This window comes from Eleginops maclovinus, chromosome 21 (assembly GCF_036324505.1).
Source record: "Eleginops maclovinus isolate JMC-PN-2008 ecotype Puerto Natales chromosome 21, JC_Emac_rtc_rv5, whole genome shotgun sequence".
In the NCBI taxonomy this organism is placed as follows: Eukaryota; Metazoa; Chordata; class Actinopteri; order Perciformes; family Eleginopidae; genus Eleginops; species Eleginops maclovinus.
The window spans coordinates 5,745,781-5,767,391 of NC_086369.1; the positions used below are offsets into that span (position 1 = coordinate 5,745,781).

The window sequence follows — 21,611 nt, forward strand, 5'->3', positions numbered from 1 at the left end:
AAAATTCCCTTTAAATGCAGCTGGTACTGAAGACTTTACATACATATACATATATGATTTTAATAAGTGGGTGTTCAAACCAAAAATAGCACTGCGTTGGCGTTAGTGGAATCGAGTTTGCTTCAAAGAAGGTGGAACCACTTTTAAGAAGTGGTTTGATTTGCATGACAGCCATGAGCCATGATAAAAAGTATATACAACGGCCATATTCAGTCCAAATAATGCATTCAAATGGCAGAATAATAATATGAAACGATTTTGCAAAGAGATAGCATCATTAAAGAGGATACACAATGCTGTGCTGTGGGGATTTAACCTGTAACCTGGCCCTGGCTACCTGCTGGGTTCCTATGATGCTTCATCCCTGCTGAGAAAGCTGTCTTTTTGCTTAGACTCATTTCACAACCTACCTCGCACATCTGCAGCTGGAAGAGACGCCGCTCCTTCTCCATCTCCTCTGCGATCTCAGCCCCGGTGATCTCGGTGCGGATCATGCCGTGTTGCTTGGCGTGCTCTCGCTTCTCCTTCTCGATCTTTGTACTGTCACACAGGAGAGCATAATGACTGACCTTGTGTATTTTTAAATCATCGGTGTAGGTTTGTGTATGCAATATGTTCTGGCGGACGCAAACAACCCTGCTGCACATTACAAACCCTGTTGGATTCATTATTCAGCACTCTATAATGAGCTGGATGGTGCAAATATGCAACTTTAATTATCCACTTACAACTTGGCCTCGTAGTCTTTCCATGCCTTGTCGAAGGGCTTCTTAATGTCCTGCGGGAACAAAGGAGGACAAGCGTCAGCAAACAGAGAGGTCACCGTGGGGACGGAGTTATTCGCAGAGTTGGATCGCTACCAGAATTCCAACAAATGCCTCACGATTTATGCTCTGGACGGCTGGCGTAGCGACCGCGCCCCTCCTTGTACCCCAAACAACAACGGTTCATGACCCAGTTACTCGCCACCCGCCTCAAGCAAAACACAAAGACAGTGTTTGCTCCTATGAGATTTACAGGGTGAGCTTTTAAACAGAGCGCTCTCCCCCGTGTCCGTGGCCTCTTCGCGCATACACTCAACTTACAGTGGTTAAAAGAGAGATGTGCTGACGAGGCGTTTATTTTCCCCTTTCTCGCTGCTAAGCCTTTGCCGTGGGAGGGGCCGGCCAAGGAAGAAAAATGTCAGGAAGAGAAAACGTTTTACAGAAACTCTTACCCCTTTGACTCCTTTCAGATCGCCCTTCAGCAGCGAGTCCAGAGTGAAGATGACATTGTGGCTGAGGCTCTGGAGCTGTGAGAGGACACAGAGAGGAGAGATACTTTATAATTAGTTGTTGCCACAATAAATCCCAGATAACATCACACAGGCTGAACTCATCTCACAGTCGAGCAATGCTTGTGCTGCTCCACATAATTCATTACTCTATGACAGAGATCCATTGTTTTTTTTAGAAAAAAACATCAATGATCTACACTGGGTGACATGTCATTTGACCCGTTGGTAATATACAATATTGATTAGTGCAGCTTTAGAGGATTACATCTTTATAGGAATGGGTCTGAGTAACGTAGACATGGAAGGGGAGTTAAGTACAGAAAGGTGGATTAACAAATTGTTGTCTTTTAAAGGAGAAAACTCATGCCGGCCTTGTCCTTTAACCCACAATGCAGTCATCGACACATTCTTCATACGGCTGACCGAAGTAATCGGAAACATAATAGCAAAAGTGCAAGTTAGTTTATTGAAGCTTGTTGCCAAGAACTCGGGGTTGCTCAGCAGCTCTAAACATTAGGATCAGCAAGGTCATTTACAACAGTACTAAGCATTAAAGTCCCTGTTGTTGTTAGCCAAGTCCACACAGACACACGGTCAAGGAAGTAAACAACCCCTAATGGGCGCTAATGTGCTTCTTAAGTGCCTGTCTTGCATATGTCCAACGTCAAGATCAATCCTCTACTGGCCGGCTGCCGGTCTGGCACATCCTGGAAGTGTGTCTTTTAGTGCATGATTATATAAAAAAAGAACTGGTATTTCCATTGATGAAGCCGGCAACAACTAGGCCGAATGCATCCATAAAATCCTTACATTCAAGTCGATAACACGTGTAGAACATCTAGGACAAGCGCAATTCATCAATTCTCATTTGCAGTGCACGCACATACCAGCAGCCTTAGGGGCGCGGATATCGAAGTGTAAAAAACTCAATGAAACACTCAAAATAGAAACAGTCAAGCGAGGGAAACTGGAGAAAAGAGTGGTGATCATTTCACTTTGCAAATATGAAGGTAGTGTCAGCAGCAGGTGGATGACTTAGGAATACTTAAGGACACACACACACACGGTTGTTCCTGGTGCTGCCCGAGTGTATTTACGGAGTCTAATCTCGCTGTCAGCCACACAGGAAGAGAGCGAGAGAGAGCGGCGACTGGCTCTTCTTCCAACAACAATCACTCACAGAGGATTCAAACAGGACACATTATTCAACAGAAACGTCAGGGGAAATCCACGGCAGGAAGATAAGAGCTGCAACTGGGGGGAAAAATACACAAAGGAGTCGGATACAGCCGCAGTCAGCTATACCGTCCAAATGAGATGACAGCGCTGGCTTTGTAGGCAAATTTTACAGTTTTTAAAAGTGTGGAGAAACCTGAAGGCGCCTTTATTCTGTGAGGAATTTGACTGAATACAAGCATTTACAACCTCCTGACCTTACACACTACTAGCCTCATCTCTACTCTAATCCTAATCTTAACCTTAAACCCAAATCCCTAAACCACTTACAGAAGTAGAGACAGGAAAAAGTAAACTCTCTTCTTCTTTCTATCCATGTAAGGAGACTCTCTGTAGCTGTTCATTTTCCTGACATGTTGGACTCACCAGGTTCTTCAGCAGGGCAGACAGCTCCTTGGTGAGGGAGGAGAACTTGACAAAAGCCGTCCCGAGGTCGGGGTTGTCCCGGCTGATGAAGTTGCTGCCGAATTTATCCAGAGCCTGAGCGTAGTTCTCCTCATTCTGGACGTGGTCTGTTGTTGGAAACACGGGAGAAAGTTCAACCACTGGTCAGTTAACTAGCCCTGAACTCTGGCTGATGATTAGCATGCTTAGCACTGGTAGAGGCCTTTGCATGTCTGGATGGTGGTCAGCTGCAGGTGCAACGGTCACCAAGGTAATGGTTGGCTCTGTGGGTCGCCAAAGCTTTACAACTCTAGCAGAAATATGCAAAACACCTGGAAAAAAAAGGCTTTTAAATCTTCTAACATCTACTTCCTACAATTTAAAGGTCCTTCATCAGTGCACGTACACAAGTAATACAATATCAGACCCACGTGAACTTCCTCCACCAGGAATATCTGATCAGTGCTGCTCCGGAGAGACTGCGTTTTATAAATGTTGCCTATATTTAGTCATGTGGATACGCAGCGAATGTCAGCATAACGAGATGCGTGCTTTTTTCTGTGAGAGTCAGCTGGAGGCATCAGTCAAACAGCAGCATCATCTGTCCATGTGATGGATGGGGAGGAGCTGCAGGGGGGGAGTGATGTTCACGCTGTTGCCAAGTCTGAGGGAAGAGTCCTGAGAGAGGAGGTCAGGTGAGACTAACACCCTGCAGAGCTCATTCCTGCAGCAGCCATTTTGATCTTTTTGGCATCACTGGAATTCAAGTTTGTGGGCCAAGAAAATACTGAGTGTATATGTAAGGATTCAGTATTCCTGTGTGTGAGTGTTATCCCTGGTATCACGCCAAATCTTTCACTGCTATTTATGGTCTGCTCCAGCCATTTAATGTGTTTACTATCAGCAATTAACTCTATTTATAGTAGGTTTTATCAGTAGTGGTGGTGGCTATGCTAGCTAGCTGTGGTAGTTGGTTTAACATTACATTCATTTTCACGTAGAAGTGTGATATTTTAAAGATCATTAAATGTAGCTTTTGTAGGAATATATGTTTGTTTTAGGCCCCTATGACCTCAGAGTCTAACATTCCTGGCTTCAAACACACATTTTTATTTCTATTTTTAGATCATTTCCAGTTTTTTCACTCAATATCATTAGCTACAGCAAAAGTCACTTATATACTAGTCACTTACGTGTACTATTGAAGCTAGTGGCTAACTGGTAAGACATTTGAACAGTTGTTTCAGTTGTTCAGAGACTTTTCGAGTTTCTCATATAAAGAGTCAAACTGGCAGTATGGTAGGGCCAACTTTTCTCTGGAGAATAAACACACTTTATTTGCGCGACAAGCTTCTGAAACTGTCAATTTACAGGGAGGAGGCTGCTCTCGAAAGTATTCTGTGGAAAATTACTGAGGATCCCGTGCCGCAGCAACGAGCAAAACAAACTCAGGTGTCGGATTCTGGGACAGCCTGGAAACACAGAATGCCATCTGTTCCACAAAAGGCAAACACCAAAAAAAAAAGCAATCCTCATTTTGATTAAAGATATTTAAGAGATCCCTGGCGTTCCTCTGGGGATTTGTTTTTTGGAAAGGGTTATGAGTATATAACCAACCATCAGCTGAAGCACGCTAAGGCCTGATATATTTAGTCTCACCTTGTCCTGAACTGTAGATGGCCTTCACTGACTTCTTCACCTTCTGCAGGGATGTTCGATCCTGGTCCAACGCCTGAGAAAAAAGGAGAAGAAGCATTAGGAATCTTTTCATCCTTGAAGAACATATTGAAGACATTAATATCAAAGGACGTCGAGGATGATGTGGACTTAATGCTACAGCAAACTTGAAGAATTTACAGCATTAGCACTGTATTTGCTCAGCAATTCAAAGCATGCACATTCAATAAAGCTAATGCAGAATGACCTGCTTTTTGATTATTTCAATTCTAACTGCTGGAGCATTTGTGCTCAAAGCTAAATAAATAAACAGGGTCTCCAATTGTTACAACGTTTAGGATAATTACTCACAATCAAACATATCAATGCTAGAAAAGTAAACACAGTCACTGACCTATTGTTACCGTGAGCTATCGGTCTCACTTTATTGCAATTTTTTTAGAGATTAATGTCCGAGTTCAGCAACCAAAGTGCCTGAGAGTTGAAAATAATGACCAGTATATAAAGAAAACCACTTGAAAAAGACGCCATAGATCATAACACTGGTGGTAACTCATTTAACGAAGATTCATATCTATATTTAGAGGAAAACCCTGCAAAGCTATTTCAGACAAAGCCATTCTAGGTTGACCCTTGCACTGATTTACCGCTCGCACAAGGAAAATTCATCATCATAAACATCATCCACATAAAGAAAGACTCAGCATGTGCGCTTACTGCTCAGCTTTCTCCCTGCCAGAGAAAACAGCAACTACATCTGAAGCTACAGATTCAAACACATCTCGCACGCTGCGTTCATGATTTGTGCCCCGAAAGCTAAACACAGTACATTTCATTTAAGTAAGACATGTGTCATTTTAAATAAGATTTTACCCTCAAATCAGATCAACCAAGTCTTCTAATAACCTTACCTCATCCGTATAGAAATTGTAGGCTTACTTTTTCTTGTTGTTTTATTTTATTGTGAGTTTTTTTGCAGTTTTCGTTGTCAACAACTCGCAATTAACATATTTTCCCACTATAATATTATCTGTGAATAACAAAAGAATATATAAATGTTTTCCAAAACGCTGGTTTACATTCAAAAAAGATCGAATAACACCTATGTTTCTTTGGAGACAAATACAGACAGATGGGGATGATCAACTGTGTGTGATACTTTCAGTCCCTTGATTAAGATAAAGTAAGGACTAAATTATAATCACACTTTATTAATCCCAAACTGGAACAAGTATGGCACGTAATTAGAAATAAAAACAGTAGAAAACAATCAAGTATACAATATAAACAACTCAAAATAGAAGATAAAGCTGAACTAAAAGAGTGAAAATGTAAAAGTTTACCGTGAGAAAGAAATATGTTAACAGTAAAACACTATTGACGGGATCAATTACAGCCAATTAAGTGTTGTTTAAACCCAAATCAAACATAAAAAGTGACATTTATCATCAGATAATCTCGTGAACTGACATCTTTTAGATATCTTCAGTAAAGGAAACCATCCAGACTTTCCTTCATAACGCACAGGATGCTTATATTAATACGAAATCCCATTTAATGGAGGCTGTTTATTTGTTGGGAATATTGGAGGTGAATGCTACAGGAAGCTGCTTCATGAATGGAGAGTGCAGCGATATTGAGGTCAAGCATTTATTCCTGCTGCGAGCTCAACAGCCTGGAGTCTTTCCTCTGCGACAACAAGGAAATCACCTGTCATACAAAACCCCGTCTGCCTGTGTGACATTTATTACTGTTTCATGTTGAGCTGAGGCAATCGGGAGATGCGTCATTTTTTCCCCACTGAAGGATTTAAAATGTGAGCCGGTATTGGTGGATATCACACTAATTGGTCCTGGCAGTACAACTTTTTTCAAATGCAGACCATCCTAACCAGAGGGAATGGAAGCATTACTGCCATGTTTGCTCGTAATAGATGATAAACACCAGCAAACACACCATTACATCAAGGTCAGCCGGTTAAGAACAGAAGCACACACACTCAACAGAAGGCTAATTACATTTTTGCACCATAATTAAGGCGTCTTCAGCCTCCCCTGGACAGCTCTACATGGCTCTTCCCCAATTACGGCAGCAGTAGATTGCCTGCAGCAGGGCCCTTTCTGCCGGGGCCGGGCCCTTTGATCCCCCCCCCCGATATGGGAACAGACTGCCCAATACATCCTCTCGTTATTAAGCCCTGTGTTTGGCTAAACAGTCCAGGCAAGCTTGTGCATATGTGAAACGTTTATGGTACCATTATCTTGGCCACAATTATGTTCTCTGTGTATGGCATAAGCTCAATAATCACTATAATTCAAATCTTCAAAGAGCATAAAAACATACTTAAAAGATTCAAAAGCTCAAAGTCTAAAGTTGCTCATCCTGAGAACATGGGAAGCGAAGTGAATATCTTGGGTTTTAGAGAACAAATCAAATGTAAAGGCGTCACCATGAGGTTCCTTGTGAATGTGAATAGTTTCCATTATTTATAGACAAAAAAATGACTTATTTAAACCAAATAAAACATAATCACAAAGCCTTCCTTTCCTATAGCAACCAGCTAAATGATCAGACACGTTCTGTGTTATAAACGCATTCGACCCCCTAACAGCCGACACATTTACTAACAAGCTGCGTCACACCAAACCCCACCCGCCCCCTCCCCCCGTCACTCAGCTGCAGTCGGCCTTCATTGAGACATCTCCAAAGTCAGTCTGTGATTATTCAGAGGCTGCAGTGCCGTGTGCTGATTAAGATGAAGAGCACGAACAGCGGCTGAGCAGGCTGCCTGACTCTGTGGCGCTCATGTTGAGAGCAGCTGGCACCGCCACCCAAGGGTCACCCATAATCCACTCTGTCTGTTTTTGTAATTACATATTCAGCAGTAATAGAACAGCCTTCACAAATTCACTTCTTTAGCTGTTTCTTTATTTGGATTTATGGTGAGACCAAACAAAATCTGATTAAGGAAGACAGGGAGATTCATTCATACACTGGCCAGCACTCTTTCATGTGTCTTGAAGATAGAGTTTGTTAAAGCTTTTTAGTGGGGGGGGGGAAGGGATCAATGAAATAGCACTGTCTTGGCACACGTCCTTTACAAACCCTTGGCAACGGGCAAGAATGCATCCAAACTCTGCTCTCCAAAAAGCCAGACAACGATTGAATACATTCACATTGTTTCTGTCTGCCAGGAACCAATGGCAAGCTCCTACTCAACCCAGGGGGATTAGAAAAGTGTGACAATGCCAAAACATCTGCGCTCGTCTCCCCCAGCGACGCATGCAGACGGTTTATTTAGTGCCGCAGAGAAAAAAAACAAGGATGGATAGAATAGGTTTTGTTATTCTACTGAGAAATATCTATCCTGAAGAATCGTTTGTGCGTGGAAAGTCAACGTGTCAGTGTCAGAATGCTTTTAAGTAGAAGTCTGTCAGAGGCCGAGCCAAAGAGGTCAAGGGCCAGCTTTTAGGAGGTGAAGGGCGGAAGCGGCGCATGGTGCCTCAGCAAGAACAGATTTTCTACCCAGCGTGAGCCCTGAGGTCAGAACGTTTAGAAAATGAATGATGTCAAAATTCAGGAGGCAGAAACATATTTTGGAAGTTAAATATCCACTTGTTAAAGCACACAGGCAATAATTGAGAGCTTTGATAAGGCTGGGTGGATAGATGCCTCCCAGTATTTTGGTATTGATTGTGGGGTCAATAAGGTTGACACCCAATACATAGATCCATGACATTGACATGGCATTGGATGATGTAAGCTTAGCAGTTGGTGGTTTATAAGAAGCAACCAAAACCAAAACTTAAAGCCAAACAAACACATTTAACTTGATAGTTTTGGTATAAAAACCAAAAGTATTCAGTTTGCTTTATGTATAATCTAAAGGCTGGAAAGCAGGAAGTTCAGTTTTAAAAATGACTGCTGCATAGATACAGGATTTAGGTATTCCTATCATTTGGTTATCATTAACCTCTAGTTTATGGCTGGAGGTTTCTTTCTGTGGTTGAGTAAGCAATTGAATCAGATTTTGATAAATTGCAGTTGAAGAGCACTTGGCACCCACAAACCACTTCATCGACAACAAAAATCTTCAATGAAAGCTGATTAGGGAAAAAAAGTGAAGGGATTGCTAAAAGATGGGAAATATAACAAAGCAGTTTAATTTTAGTCCATGAAAACAACCGATATGTGCCAGAAACTGACAAACATTGGGAGCGTTCAGCTAACATCTTGGTGTTTTGGGCTTTTGGTCAGACAAACCAAGACATTACCAAGAGTCAGTTTGTTTTTTCAAAGTTAAAATAGAAAATAACCCTTGAAAGAACCCATGTGACCAGTGGGGTTAATAGGGCTGACTTCCTGGTTCCCAAACAACCGCACAAAGTCATGCCAATGAGGTCAAATCCTCGGGGGAAAATTGGTGGTTGAAGTGACTGGGCATGACTGGCTGGAGGCCGTCTCGGCTTCACGCTTCCTGCCCGAGGCCTTATCCTCACTCAGCAGCACTGCCGTTTCCCCTGCAGCCCGTCCTTTGACAGGAAGCAGGAAGCGGCCAGGCTCGTCGGTGTCCTGTCCCGGGTCGTGAGCATTCCCTCTAATGACACTAACTGCTCTCCGCTGACAGCTGGAGGGTAAAAGAAAAGACCCGCTCTTGCATTCTTGGTGTTTTTCCTCACCTCGTCAAGACTCCTGCTATGTCCCTTTCATGGCCCGTTAGTCGTCTATCCCATTTCCTTTCTGAACTCATCCTTCCCACCTCGGCATTTGGCATCGCACTGTCGATGTGGTTGTACGGTTACCTTGGAGATGTGGTGTGTCTCGCGCATCAGCTCAACATTCTTCACCGTGGAGATTTTGGGAAGCTATTCTGACTAACTCTGCTCTGTGTCTGTCAGCAGAACTCGACCGTGCCACTGTGGCACATTTTACTTTTCACCCAGTTCTCAGAATTGCTAATGCTGATTATTTACCAGAAGAAGAAACGGGAAAAGGGCATGTATTAAAAGACTTCCCTGGAGCCAGAACAGGGAGCTAAAAAACACTAAATCACAATTTCTAGCAAGTTTTCCGCACCATCCTGGTGTTTCATTCCTGTTTCATTCTGTCACTTCCTTTCTGAGTCACACTTACACAGAAAATGTTCACAGCAATAACGGCTATCCTCGTTCTGTTAATATGAAGAAGTCAAAGAGGTATCACTGTCTGTCAGGTCTTTGTGTCTTTCTGCTGAGTCTATGTGGCATGAGTCAAGCAGGAAGGGCGGGGAGCTGCTTTCATTGGCAGAAAACAAATGCACATCTTTTTTTTTTGTGGGCCTGCAGCAGGAGAGGCCTTCAGCTTTCCAAGTGGAATCGGGAAAAATGAGAAGATGTAACATTTTCAAAAGCAGCTGAGGTACGATGGCCTATTTTTCTACACAAACACAACAACACGGTACTGAAAGAGAGCGATTGAGTGCCAGTGGTTTTGGTTTTGGTTAAGAGGTGTATCAGGACGACCACATGACTAAAGCAGTGCATCTGAAATGGCAAATAAAAATGAGAAGTAGGAAGGACACCATGTCTTTTTCATGGTTTTGGAATGAATAAAGATCCCAAAGATGTATCAATATGAAAGTATCTTCTCACCTCCTCACACTCAAAAGGAATATCACATTTCTTGACGTTGTTGACGCTAAAATGCAGAAGCAAAAAATGACAAAGCAGTTCTAAAACTACATATGCCTTCACACATGCTCCAGAGCAGGGAGGTTTTTACATGTCCTTCGTTTCATGGTCTTCACTTTCAGAGAATTGGAACTTGCTTTATTTACTTTAGATTAACCATCGCAGCGAAGAAAGAATCAAATGCATGTTTGCTTTCCTTGTATTTTTGAAAACTGGGTTTATAGTACTTCTTTATGGTAAGAACATTTTGGATGCCATCCAGCATCTTTTTAGTACAACACGAAGCCAAACTAACAGTATCCCTTGTCGTCCTCATACGCTTCATGTTTGCTTTTTGTTTAAGTCATTGGCAATATGCTTTACTATGAGGTATACTGATGATGAATCAATCAGAATACATAAAAAGGACCCTGAAGGAACCATAAAAGTTTAAACCAAATCACATGGCAATCCATCCAACAGTTTAGATGGTAAGGATATTTCCGTCTGGATAAAGCATGTGACATACTGACTGACAATAATCCATTATTACAAATAAGCAGCTGCAGTGCAATAAATGCCATTTTCACATACAGTGTCTAACAGGTTTGGAAATAGTACTGTGGGTGCCTTATATCTGATCCCTTGTATCATATTACCCCTGGCCTACTGAAAACTTCTCTAAATGTATCAGTACGTTCAAATATCAGCTTATCGTAGCTACATTTCCTGTATTGCTCAGCCTACTTAAGAGTCACATTTTCCAGCATGCAGCTCGGTGATGCATCGCCTTTTTGCAGCCAACTCCAATTCCCATTTGTGGCAACCTCCCATTAGCACTTCAATGTCCCACAAGGAAGTCCAAACCAACATCCCTTGCTCTGCACTGTCTCACCATGTGGTAATAATGTTACTTTGATGAAGAATAAATAACATTTACAGTGGGGATACAGCCATCTCAGGAAAATAGGACTCTTAGCGGAGTCACTGGGTGTTTATGTAAGATATCTGCTCAATTAGCTTTATCTAATGACATGCTAATGTCATGGCCACTAAGAAAAGTCAATAGTAGTCAGAGATTACTCCATAACGTATTGCTGCTATTAGTATGCTGCGTTTCGCTTTTAAGAGGGAGAAATAAACTGCTCAGCTGTGTGCTTCCTGTGGTGAGTTTAGTGAGGCCACACGGTGGATGAAGCCAAGTGGCTGAGCTGCTACGACGCCGTCTCTTTGCCGCAGATCACGCAGGAACTCACACGCATGCGTGCAGCCGGTGAAAAGCCAAGCCAAGCATGCAGCAGCGTTACATTCACACTTCATTTGGCGGCTTCCCTCTGCGATGCTTTCTCTCGCTCTCAGCCCACAACTTTTTTTTTCAGAGCAATGTGCATGTTTTCTCAATCCCACCCACACACTGCTGCATTAGACTGCACTCACCAAACGCACCATTAAAAAAGCTGCAAACCTTGGTCTGTATTGTGTCTACCAGTCAGGAAGTCATTATTCATGTGAAGCAGCTGCTATTTACAGGAGAAGGTGGGAGGAATTGAAGCTGATGATTAAAAAAATTGGCAACTGGCATCCTGTTTCTCATTGTGTTTGATATAAGTGACAGAAAAACAAAAAGCAGCAGAGTAAACCGGTTGTTTCCTGACAAATAAAAACCCTTAAAACTCAGGAAATGTATTTCTAGTCCGGGATGGAGGGTCTTTTCTAAATTGTTCTATTGATTTTGGTTTCAAATGTATCCTTTATTCCTTCAAAAGCCAATAATTACAAACAGAGCTGCATCCAAAGATTACATTGCGTAACGATCAAACCTGCAGATGAATTTCTTTATATTAATATTTCATTTGGTTAGAAAAATGTCCAAAGAAACATCCTTAACATCAAACTTTTAAATGCCCAATAAAGTTATTTGGTTGACATTTATAGAGAATACTTTATTCTTGAGTGTTTGAGTATTCATCATTTATAACCTGTCTACAACACAAGAACAGCTGGCAAAAGACCAAGACTAACAAACCAGCGCCTAGGCTGATCAAAGACAAACCTAAAATAAACTACTCCAAGCTTTTATCTCAAATCTTACACTTATCACTGATCGGCTGATAGGCCCGGCAGTTCTGCTTCCTAACCCTCCAGCGACTGACATTGTAAAGGCACTTCGGGGCACGCCGCCAAAGAATTTGCTCCCTTGATAAACACGCGCAATCTAAAGAAACGTTATTTTTCTAGCCTCTGAGTAACAATACTGCTCGGTCAGGATTCCCTGGCTAAAGTCACAGCCTCTGCAGAGCTTTACAGCATTCCTTGAAGTTTTCCTGCCGACCGGTCTCGAATTTCACACTTTATTGGACTCTGCTGGGTGAGCGAGCAGCTATTCCAAAACCACAGGTGTATCCACTCCCACGGGCCATTTGGACGCTCACATATTTAAAGCAACTGGACATACAGAGGAACTGAAACAAGGCGTACCTTCTTAATGCACATTTCCAGTTGGATTTCTCCATGTGATTACGTTCAGTGAGTAGTGACCGGAGCTCTGACAGCTGCTGTTATGATGTGGAAAAGGAAGTGATGTTTTTTCACTGACTTTAAATGGACTTGTCTTGCAGGCCTGTCAATGCCTTTACTGCAGGCCTGAATGCACTTTGCTGTGCCGGGAAAGGTTGTACACAAATTCGACACTGAAAAGATCTATCAATTGTTCAGCTGCAGTGCGCACACGCACACACACCCAAACCCACACACACCCCCGATCCAGGGCCAAACACCATCAAAGAGGACAGACAAGAGATGCACTGTTTACCCCCCAGGCCACAACAAGACGTCACAGGACAATCGTGTCTCCTGGTTCTGCAGGGCAGTCAACAATGTTAGAAATCATGGAAGAAGACAAAAAGAAGAGCAGAATATTGAACAGAGGAGAGACCAAGAGATTACAGCTATGCTAGCAAATCTCACAAAGCTAACGTGTTTTGTAGGTGGAATCTTTACCGTGTTCACCATCTTTTTGCAGGGTGTTAAAGAGCACAACTTATTAGCATTTCACACAAAGCACACCTGAGTCTGATGGTAATGTCATTAGTTTGCTGGTATTTTGTCATAAACCAGCTGAAATGTTGACCACAGGTATTTGTGTTGCTCCTGAGGGCCTAGCTGTGTGTACCAAATGTCTTAGCAATCCATCCAATAGGTGTCAAGATATATCGGTCAAGCCACAAATGTCAGCTGCTGGTGCTAAAGGTCAAGTCAGGCGGAAAGTCAGCAGGATTCATCCTCTAAAAATCATGAATGTCTGGACCACATATTGTAGGAATCCATCTTGCAGTCTGGTCCAAACTGGTGGACTGATTGACCTTCAGGCAGTCATTGTCTGAGTTGTTGAATACAGTTGTTAGCAGCATTGATACACAAAGAGTTTCTCCATGAGAGATTAAAATGGCTGTCGATGGAGTAACACTCAAACACCATCTATCCGTGTGAGGTACGCTACAAACAGATGTGAACACTGACCCCCTCTTCCTCGCCTAAATCTGGGGTAGAGCGGGCGGATCAGAGTGCCGGGGTAGAGTCTGGTCCGGGGCTAATCCGCTGCCGGCTAATAGCCCTTGATGATATACGCGGTGCAGCTGTGGCAGGAAGGTAGGCCAACAGCTGTGGCCCACAGACCGATTATCAGATTTCAGCCACAGACGGCAAACAAGCCGACAAACAAGCAACACAACAGAGTCTGCCCTCCTGCTGTGGGAGAGAGAACACATTAAAAAACGGCTTGGAGGTTTGTTGGTATTTATAGAGGAATATTTTTAAAAAGGAACATTCCCTTGGATGCTCCTTTATTCAAATGAAATAACACCCCAGCACGGTACCGTAGCTGTCAGTGATGCCTTATTCCTGTGCAGACTGTAATTATAAGCAGCTGACAGGTACCAACAGCTCATGTCAGCATCCTCGTTATTTCCCAATAGGAAATATTAGGAATGTCTGACAGCAGCGATACAGCATCTCCTTGGTGAGGGTAAACACAACTAAGGCAAAATGGCAGACAAGCATTCATCGGTGGTGGATAAAATCCTACAGTAACACCAAATAAAAAGTCTTCTAAAGAGCAGTTTGTGTGTGTTACTTGTTAGCAAACCTATTACAAATAGCACAATAAAAACATCTAATTAAGGCTTAATTTACGTTTATGTTACGTGGCTACAAGGCTATTAAAGTTGAAATAATGCCAGAATGGGGAATTTTCCACTTCTTTACATTCTGACGACGTAGCGATGTGGTACGGTTGCTAGGCTAACGGGCTAAATAAAGCCCTTCAGCCTGCACTACTACATCAGGAGATCATTCTTTGCTAGCAGAGGAAATTCTCCCGTTGGTCCTTTTTAACTCTTCTTTTCACTTCTTTGTCTTTTCTCTATCTTCCGTCTCTAGCTGATCAATAAGTGTCACTTGACCGGCAGTATAAAAGCTCTACTGATAACATGAAGGCTCTAAGGCAAAGACTTTACGATGAGGAACTACTCAATGTGTACGCTTCTGACAAAAGCAACCTTTTAAAACAAAAAGCTACTGAAGGTGCTGTGACCGAACAAAAGTACACCTACATATCTGCACCATTAAATGTAAAAATCATAGCAATAGTGTCACTGTGATTACTGTGAACCCCCCCCCTCCAGCACTGTAAATGTCAAAACTAAGTTAGGATATCTTTTGAATGACCACTTTAAGTGCATTTTATTAAAGTGCATTTTAACTGGAACAAGATGCCATGTGAGTAACGGTGCCAAGGGACGAAAAATGTTCCCATTCTCTCACCCCGTATGATTCACTGGGTTTGGTGACATGGGGGACAAATGATGAATAAAAAGCCATAACTTCATTAATGATTCAATCTGACACAGCAGTGTTCCTCCGTTGCACATGTTGCAGAGTGGAGCTTTGAATAGCGAACACTGGGTTTGGTTTGTAAAGCCAAGTATGATAAAAACCCACCTTGTCCCTTTGAACTACGGTGCATACAAATGAATTCATTGTTAAATATATCACAGAAAACATTCCCAACCAGGAAAAACACATAACATTTGAATATGAAATGTGCTTTCATACAAGTTCCCTGCTTTTATATGATTTCTAGGTGGTTTCCAGGTGAAGACCGGTCAAAAAACCAGCCAAGTCCTTCTCCGAAGATGACCAAGTATGAACAAAAAGAGAACATTATCTGTTATGTGTGTAGATATTGTTACAACCGACTCCCTGTTTGTGGACTAGATGTGACGATCCATGTGACCAAGCCGAAGCCTCACATGACAGCGTGTCTTCTAGGAAATGCCCTCAGGTGCTTTCAGACAAACAACCTAAAGCTGGGATAATTAACAGTCTGTGTTTGGTGATTTGTGACATCCAACCACGGTAGATTCCTCTAAACATGCCCTGCGGATGTTTTATCAAAAACAAAAGCTTACTTGTTTTTTCCTTCAGCTTTTCTCAGTGTTGAGTGTGTTTCATTTTCTCCTGTCCCTTGACTTGCTTCAGGGTTTATTTTACATAATGATGCCTACTCGTGCTTTGGCTGTGAACATCTTCTCATTTCCACTATCGATAGCTTTAATGGTGACAGTATCGGACTGAGGGGCTATATAAATGAAACAGTATGGTTCCTAAAGGCGTATCAGAGAGCCAAAATAATTAGACAATTAGCCAATCGACATAAAATTCATTTGAAACTTGTGAAATACTGTCAAAAATTTCCAAATTTGTGGTCAAATGTGAATATTTGCTGCCTTTCTTTGTGTCATATCAACACAAAACAAAATGAGTTTGCATTTTGGACAAATGAAGACATCACATCCTTAGGTTTTGTAGAAGTGCTATGGCCTTGTTTCCCAATCCTCTGATATTTTATAGACGAGACGATTACTTGACTATCCTCAAATGAAAATTGGCAGTTTAATTGCAGCCCCAGTCCAAGCTTTTCAGTCTCTGTTGCCCAAGTGGGTGAATAAAAGAGTGATTGACTGATAATAGTGAGGATTTGGCCAAATGCGCCAAGCAGAGAACTGAACACGATGCCGGGTTTTCAGAGTTACTCGTCTCGTGAAAACCCCCACGACCTAACCTCACAAATCTTTCTTAAAACTACTTTTTGGTTTTTAAACCAAAAGCTTCAGTTTGTCCTGCAATCACAACTTTTAATTGGAGTGACGCTAACTCAGTTAAATTGACAGAAATTCACTAAAGCAGTCGAAAGATTGGTAAGAATGTTAATATATACGCAGTGGTTTGGAATATAGCAACTAATTGAGCTTTTTCCAGGATATCCTCACACTCTGTGACTGAAAAAGCAGTTATATAAAAGTCAAAAATATAAAAAAGGCCCCAGCCTATTTGGTCAAGCTTAGCCATGCTTGAATAGAACGACTGTGAAAAGTCAACATTTTTCTGGACCAGCCCATGTGATGTGGTGCGAGAGGCATGCTCAAAGGAATGCCAATGCAGTGAGGGTTTCCCTTGTATCGCTGCTATGGCTCTGTGTGGTTTAGAAAAGCAAACCCAGTGACGCAAAGCTCCGTCTGTGGGGCAGAGAGGGACACAATGCATGCCCCACGGGGGAATAACAAGTGCGTGTAAAGTGCTAATAATAACTTATGGTATATCAAAAAAGGAAAGGGCCTTAAGGTAATAACCTGTGACATTTTCATACAAGCAGGATTTTCTGTTGGTATTGTGGTATTTATAGTTGGTTGAGGTATTACGTTTGCTCTACTTGCTTCTTTGTTAGGAAAAAGCTGAGGTTAACAATGTAACATGAAAGATTGTTTTGTATGTCATTACTATACCAGGGGTTGCTGATCTATAGCACAGGCTGTACAGAGCAGAAGAAAATCAGATTAAAGCTGATATTTTAAGATGATTTTGTGCTGGAATAATCCTGCCAGGGTGGGGAGAAGGGAAAAAGTATGTTAACAGCGAGGTTCTGTAGTAACGTTATGTAGTACAAATGAATAAAACGAAGCAGTATATTATCAGCTATCTCCAGGACTGCGGGAGGGATCTGTCAATTGTTTACATAAAGTATTACGGTGACAAATTGGAATGTCGTTTGCCAGGAAACCAGAATAAATAAATACAGATGCTGCTTGCATTGTGGACCAATGTTTAACACATCAACTGACTAAAGTATTAGATGTCACAAACTAAAAAAACAAACAAAATCTTCCTATTTTTGAGGATTTATCTGTTTGGTGGTGCTAAAAGTGTTTGTCTGGAAGGTGGTCCTCACCATAAGAAAAGGGTTTTCCCCTTGAAAGCCAAAATGTGACATTCTGCCAACTAGGTTAAGTCCTGTGAAGCATGGATGAACGAAAACATTGCATTATGGTGGGTAAATGTTAAGCTTCAGACTGCACAGAATGACTCATTGCAATCCTTTTGACTTATATTGCGAGTGTAATATGATTCACAAAATTTCAATATCCTTGAAAAATAAAGTAAAATGTGTATGGTGTCATTTTTAAAGAGGAGATGTATGAAACAAATATGTTTTGTTAAGTCTGTAGACTGTGATTGGTTGGCCAGGAATCTATGTTTTCAATAGTATTTTAACAAATATTTAGCCTTTAACAATTTTTGTTCCCCCCCTGCAATTAGAATATTGTACCAGTCCATATTGCAATATTTATAGCATTTCCATTGATTGTGCAGCCCCGGTTAAGATATCTTTCTTTGACGTGAACTGGTAGACCAACTGACCAACAATGTCACCCACCCAAACATCTTTGGGTTACAGCGCCTAACATACAGAGATTGTATTGCAGTTTTCAGAATTCCTTGGAAAACCAATTGTATGACTTTTCCTAAAATAAGGTTTAAAAATGTGCTGTTGATGAATGGAAATACTTGTTGGTTTTTTGGGGTTTTTTTGCTCGTATAATCTCTGGTATATGGATTCACAAAATATGATTATCAACTATAGTCCCTCCGACTTCACCAACAGAAAATCCAACACTACTTTCCGGGAACTGCAGTAGGAAAAAACGCCACATCATGACTGCAAAGCACCAAAGACGACACCAAAATAAAAGCCACACCACATACCAACAGGGCTTCCAGTATGCCACCCACATACACACACTATGCCCCCAGCTCCTGCCTTAAGGTCTTGAGCAATCCAAATTGAAGCAGAAGGTTATTTTTAAGACTTTATCCCTCCATTGTGCTGCATTGTTATCCATATGGCCGAAATGCTCCAAGTGTAAACAGTGGTGCATACTTATATTTCACTATGCACTGATCCATAATGGATGAATTAGGATGATATGGTGCTACGACACCTATTTTTCTTCCTTTCTTTGCACCTCCAGATGACTCAGTGAGTGACTACCCTCCCATGTGTCGGATCACCCCCTCAAGTTACAGCATTAAATATTCATGGCGTACCTTTGCATTATTTACCTTGTCAACATACGGAGGAAATTACTTGGAGGGGAAAAAGGGATACATTTGGGGAGAGGAGCTCAGCAAAAGCCCGGGACTCTTTAAACAAATGACTCCTCAGGCAAAGAGATGCCAAAAGCAGTTTTACTTCCATGCAGCAGGTCTATGATGCAAGTCAGTCGCTACATGTCGACGCAGGGATCAAACAGGGTGGCTAATTTTATTATAAACAGACACTAATCTAACTGTTTTCGTGGATTTAGACTGGCTGCTGATGGTGTGTTTCTCCCACAGTCCGATTGGTGTATCCTGGTTTCAGTTACCCAACACTCTGAATATCCTGGCCTAAATGTGTCATGGGCATCTTGCCTTTGTTTAAACACTGAAGAGCATGTTGCTCACTCTTTGGTACCAGCATAATGGTCTTCCTGGTCATGTGATCTCTGCAAAAATTCCAGAGCGGCTACTGAAGCCCAGCGCACATGGCGGCCCTTTTCTAACAGATGTTTTTCGTTTGTGCTGCTGCAGTCTCTGGGTTCAGAGGCACAGAGCCAGAGAGGTGATTCATGATGTGAGCTTTTGCCTTGTTACAGTCAGCAGACACAGAGAGTGCTCCGGGTTGAGAATAGACACAGGCCTGGTTCTGTTTTGGATGCTTTATTATACATCATGATATATAAAGATGTGAAAGACTGGAGATAGAAGTGATGGATAGCGCAGGCGGTTGCTGTAATGGCGTTTAGAATGTAAAGAGTGGCTTTTTTTTCCTTTACACAAACATATCTGGTTACTGTCCTCCTCTGCTCAGGTTTACATGTGATCTGTACAATAAACAAACCACATTTACTCACGTTCAATGTTTCTACTTTACATGACAGATTAAACTAAATACTATGAGCCTGACGTAATTCATGTCTGCAGCTAAATGCGCTTTAAAGTGGGAAATTAGGTCACGTTTTGGCGTTCACGGACATCAGTGAAGGTGGGCGCTCCCCTGGTTTGATGCTCCATTTAATCATAGCAGGAAGGATGCCAATGGAGGGTGATGGTGGGGGTGGGGAGGTGGGAAACACACACACAGCAACCCACCTGACTGGCCTTATTACACTCCCCCTACATGATCAGAGGTGACACGGCATGACAGTGTGACTTTGGGTGTGTTTCAGTTTTGGGAGTAGATATATCGTTGGTTATTTTTAATCAAATTTGGCCGATGTAAGAGTGGGGAATCGCTTTAATCCTGAAACGGTTAAATCCAGATTTGACTGCCAGTGAGTAGGGATGGTCTTTCTCTATCTGTCACACACTCACACACACTGCCACAGCCTGGCAGCATGTTCTGAAGCTGTGAGTTATGTAATAGATAACACAGAGAGCTGCAGGCCTGAGTGCACATCCTCCTATTCCTTATACCACCAGAGCCATCCACCCCCACTATTAGTACTCTACAGCTCTGGCAAGAAAGAGCAGCAGATTCACTAACACACAAGATTATAGTTCACCTACACACACCAGCTCTGCATGTGTGGAGGGGGGAATGGCTTTTTTTGCATCAAGTACATAGGAAATGCAGCTCAACAGGTGCAATTATTTGCTTTTCTGTTGGGCGGATGTGCAACATTCTTATTCATTTGTGCCTCTAAGGAGGTTTTGAAATGCGGTCATGTATCACCAGTTGAATTTGTGGTTATGTAGCCTTGGTTGATTTTATAACATTGCACCCTGAAAGCCTTTTGTTTTTTAATTTGATGCATTTTAATATAATAAAATAGTCTCTTTGGTTGTTTTGTTAAATTAGGCATCATCAATCATCCACCCATCCATCATGCATACAGCTCACAGGCAGGCTGACACCGTGGCCTTACCTCCTCCAGCACATTCACGGTGTTCCTGCAGCTCTGCAGTCGGGTGGTGAAGCTGGATGTTGTCGGGGAATTGTAATCCTCGGTTGTCTCCGAGAGGAACTCGGACACAGATATTTGATCCGGCATCCTTTAACGGGGGAAATGCCCACAGCAGGGTCGGCGATGAATTCTCAGAAAGATGAAACCATGTAAGATTAACAGAAAAAAAATATATATGAAAAAAGCAGTGGTGTGAAGGCGAGCCGATGGAAGGGGGTATGTCGATTGTTTTTCGCGCAAAACTGTGTGAAACTATCGGGATGATAGAGACGTGTCTTCTTCTCCGGTGACTTCTCAAATGACTTCACTGTTCCCCAGGGGCCACGGGAGGAGGGAATTAACTAAATATCTGCAGGCTGTATCCCCTCGGTGTGGCTATTCCTTGAGTGGATGTCTAAAAGCGACGCATTTATAAATAGTGTCACTCTGCGTCTAACTAAACCTCAGAGGAAAAACCACCGTAAAGAATAGCGGATGCCCTCATTATGCTCTACAGATGTTCAATAAACCGCTTGTCGTCAAAACAGCCCACCGTTACCAGTCTCTCTTTAGAATTTATCATAGTCCATGGTCTTCCGAGGTCGTCTCTAACTGCAGCGGGGTTCGGTCCTCTGTTCTCCGGCCGTAGTTTGTGTTTTTTAACGCTAAAAGCTGCCGCAGACACATTCACTGCCACTCTCTCCTGCTCGGCCGCGCTCGAGCTTCTCAGACCAGCTACAGTCAAGCCAAGTGGAAGGAAAGATGGGATTGCTGGTCAAGGTTTTCAAAGTAAAACCATAGGGTGTAGTTTTATTTTATAGCTGGTTCATTTTATGTTGTTATTAAATTAAAAGTGCTTTCACAATTAACTGAACCAAAGCTTGTGTTTATATCCAGATTTATTTTAACGCAAATGAAAAGGCTCCTGTCAATATAAAAGTGTACAGTTTTATTTTGAAAACATAATTAATTATTTTTCTGTAGTTTGTTCGCATTGGTGGCAACTTCACTTAAACCCCTCCCACCCACCTCGCCTGGTTGACGGAATCGAAGAGCCAGTCTGCGCAT

At 42.2% G+C, this 21,611-nt stretch overlaps 1 protein-coding gene across 2 annotated transcripts in view; it reads right to left on the minus strand.

Moving 5' to 3' along the window:
* Window positions 1–21,284, minus strand: part of asap1b (ArfGAP with SH3 domain, ankyrin repeat and PH domain 1b) — a 46,282-nt gene extending 24,998 nt beyond the window's left edge. For both annotated transcript variants that reach the window (XM_063912894.1, XM_063912895.1), the window contains exons 1-6: window positions 20,526–21,284; window positions 4,556–4,628; window positions 2,879–3,024; window positions 1,217–1,291; window positions 729–778; window positions 411–540 (exon numbers count right to left, since the gene is read on the minus strand). In XM_063912894.1, coding sequence (XP_063768964.1) covers window positions 411–540; window positions 729–778; window positions 1,217–1,291; window positions 2,879–3,024; window positions 4,556–4,628; window positions 20,526–20,651 — 600 coding nt within the window. In that variant the 5' untranslated portion in view covers window positions 20,652–21,284. The remainder of the gene's footprint in view (window positions 1–410; window positions 541–728; window positions 779–1,216; window positions 1,292–2,878; window positions 3,025–4,555; window positions 4,629–20,525) is intronic.
* Window positions 21,285–21,611: the final 327 nt, after the last annotated feature.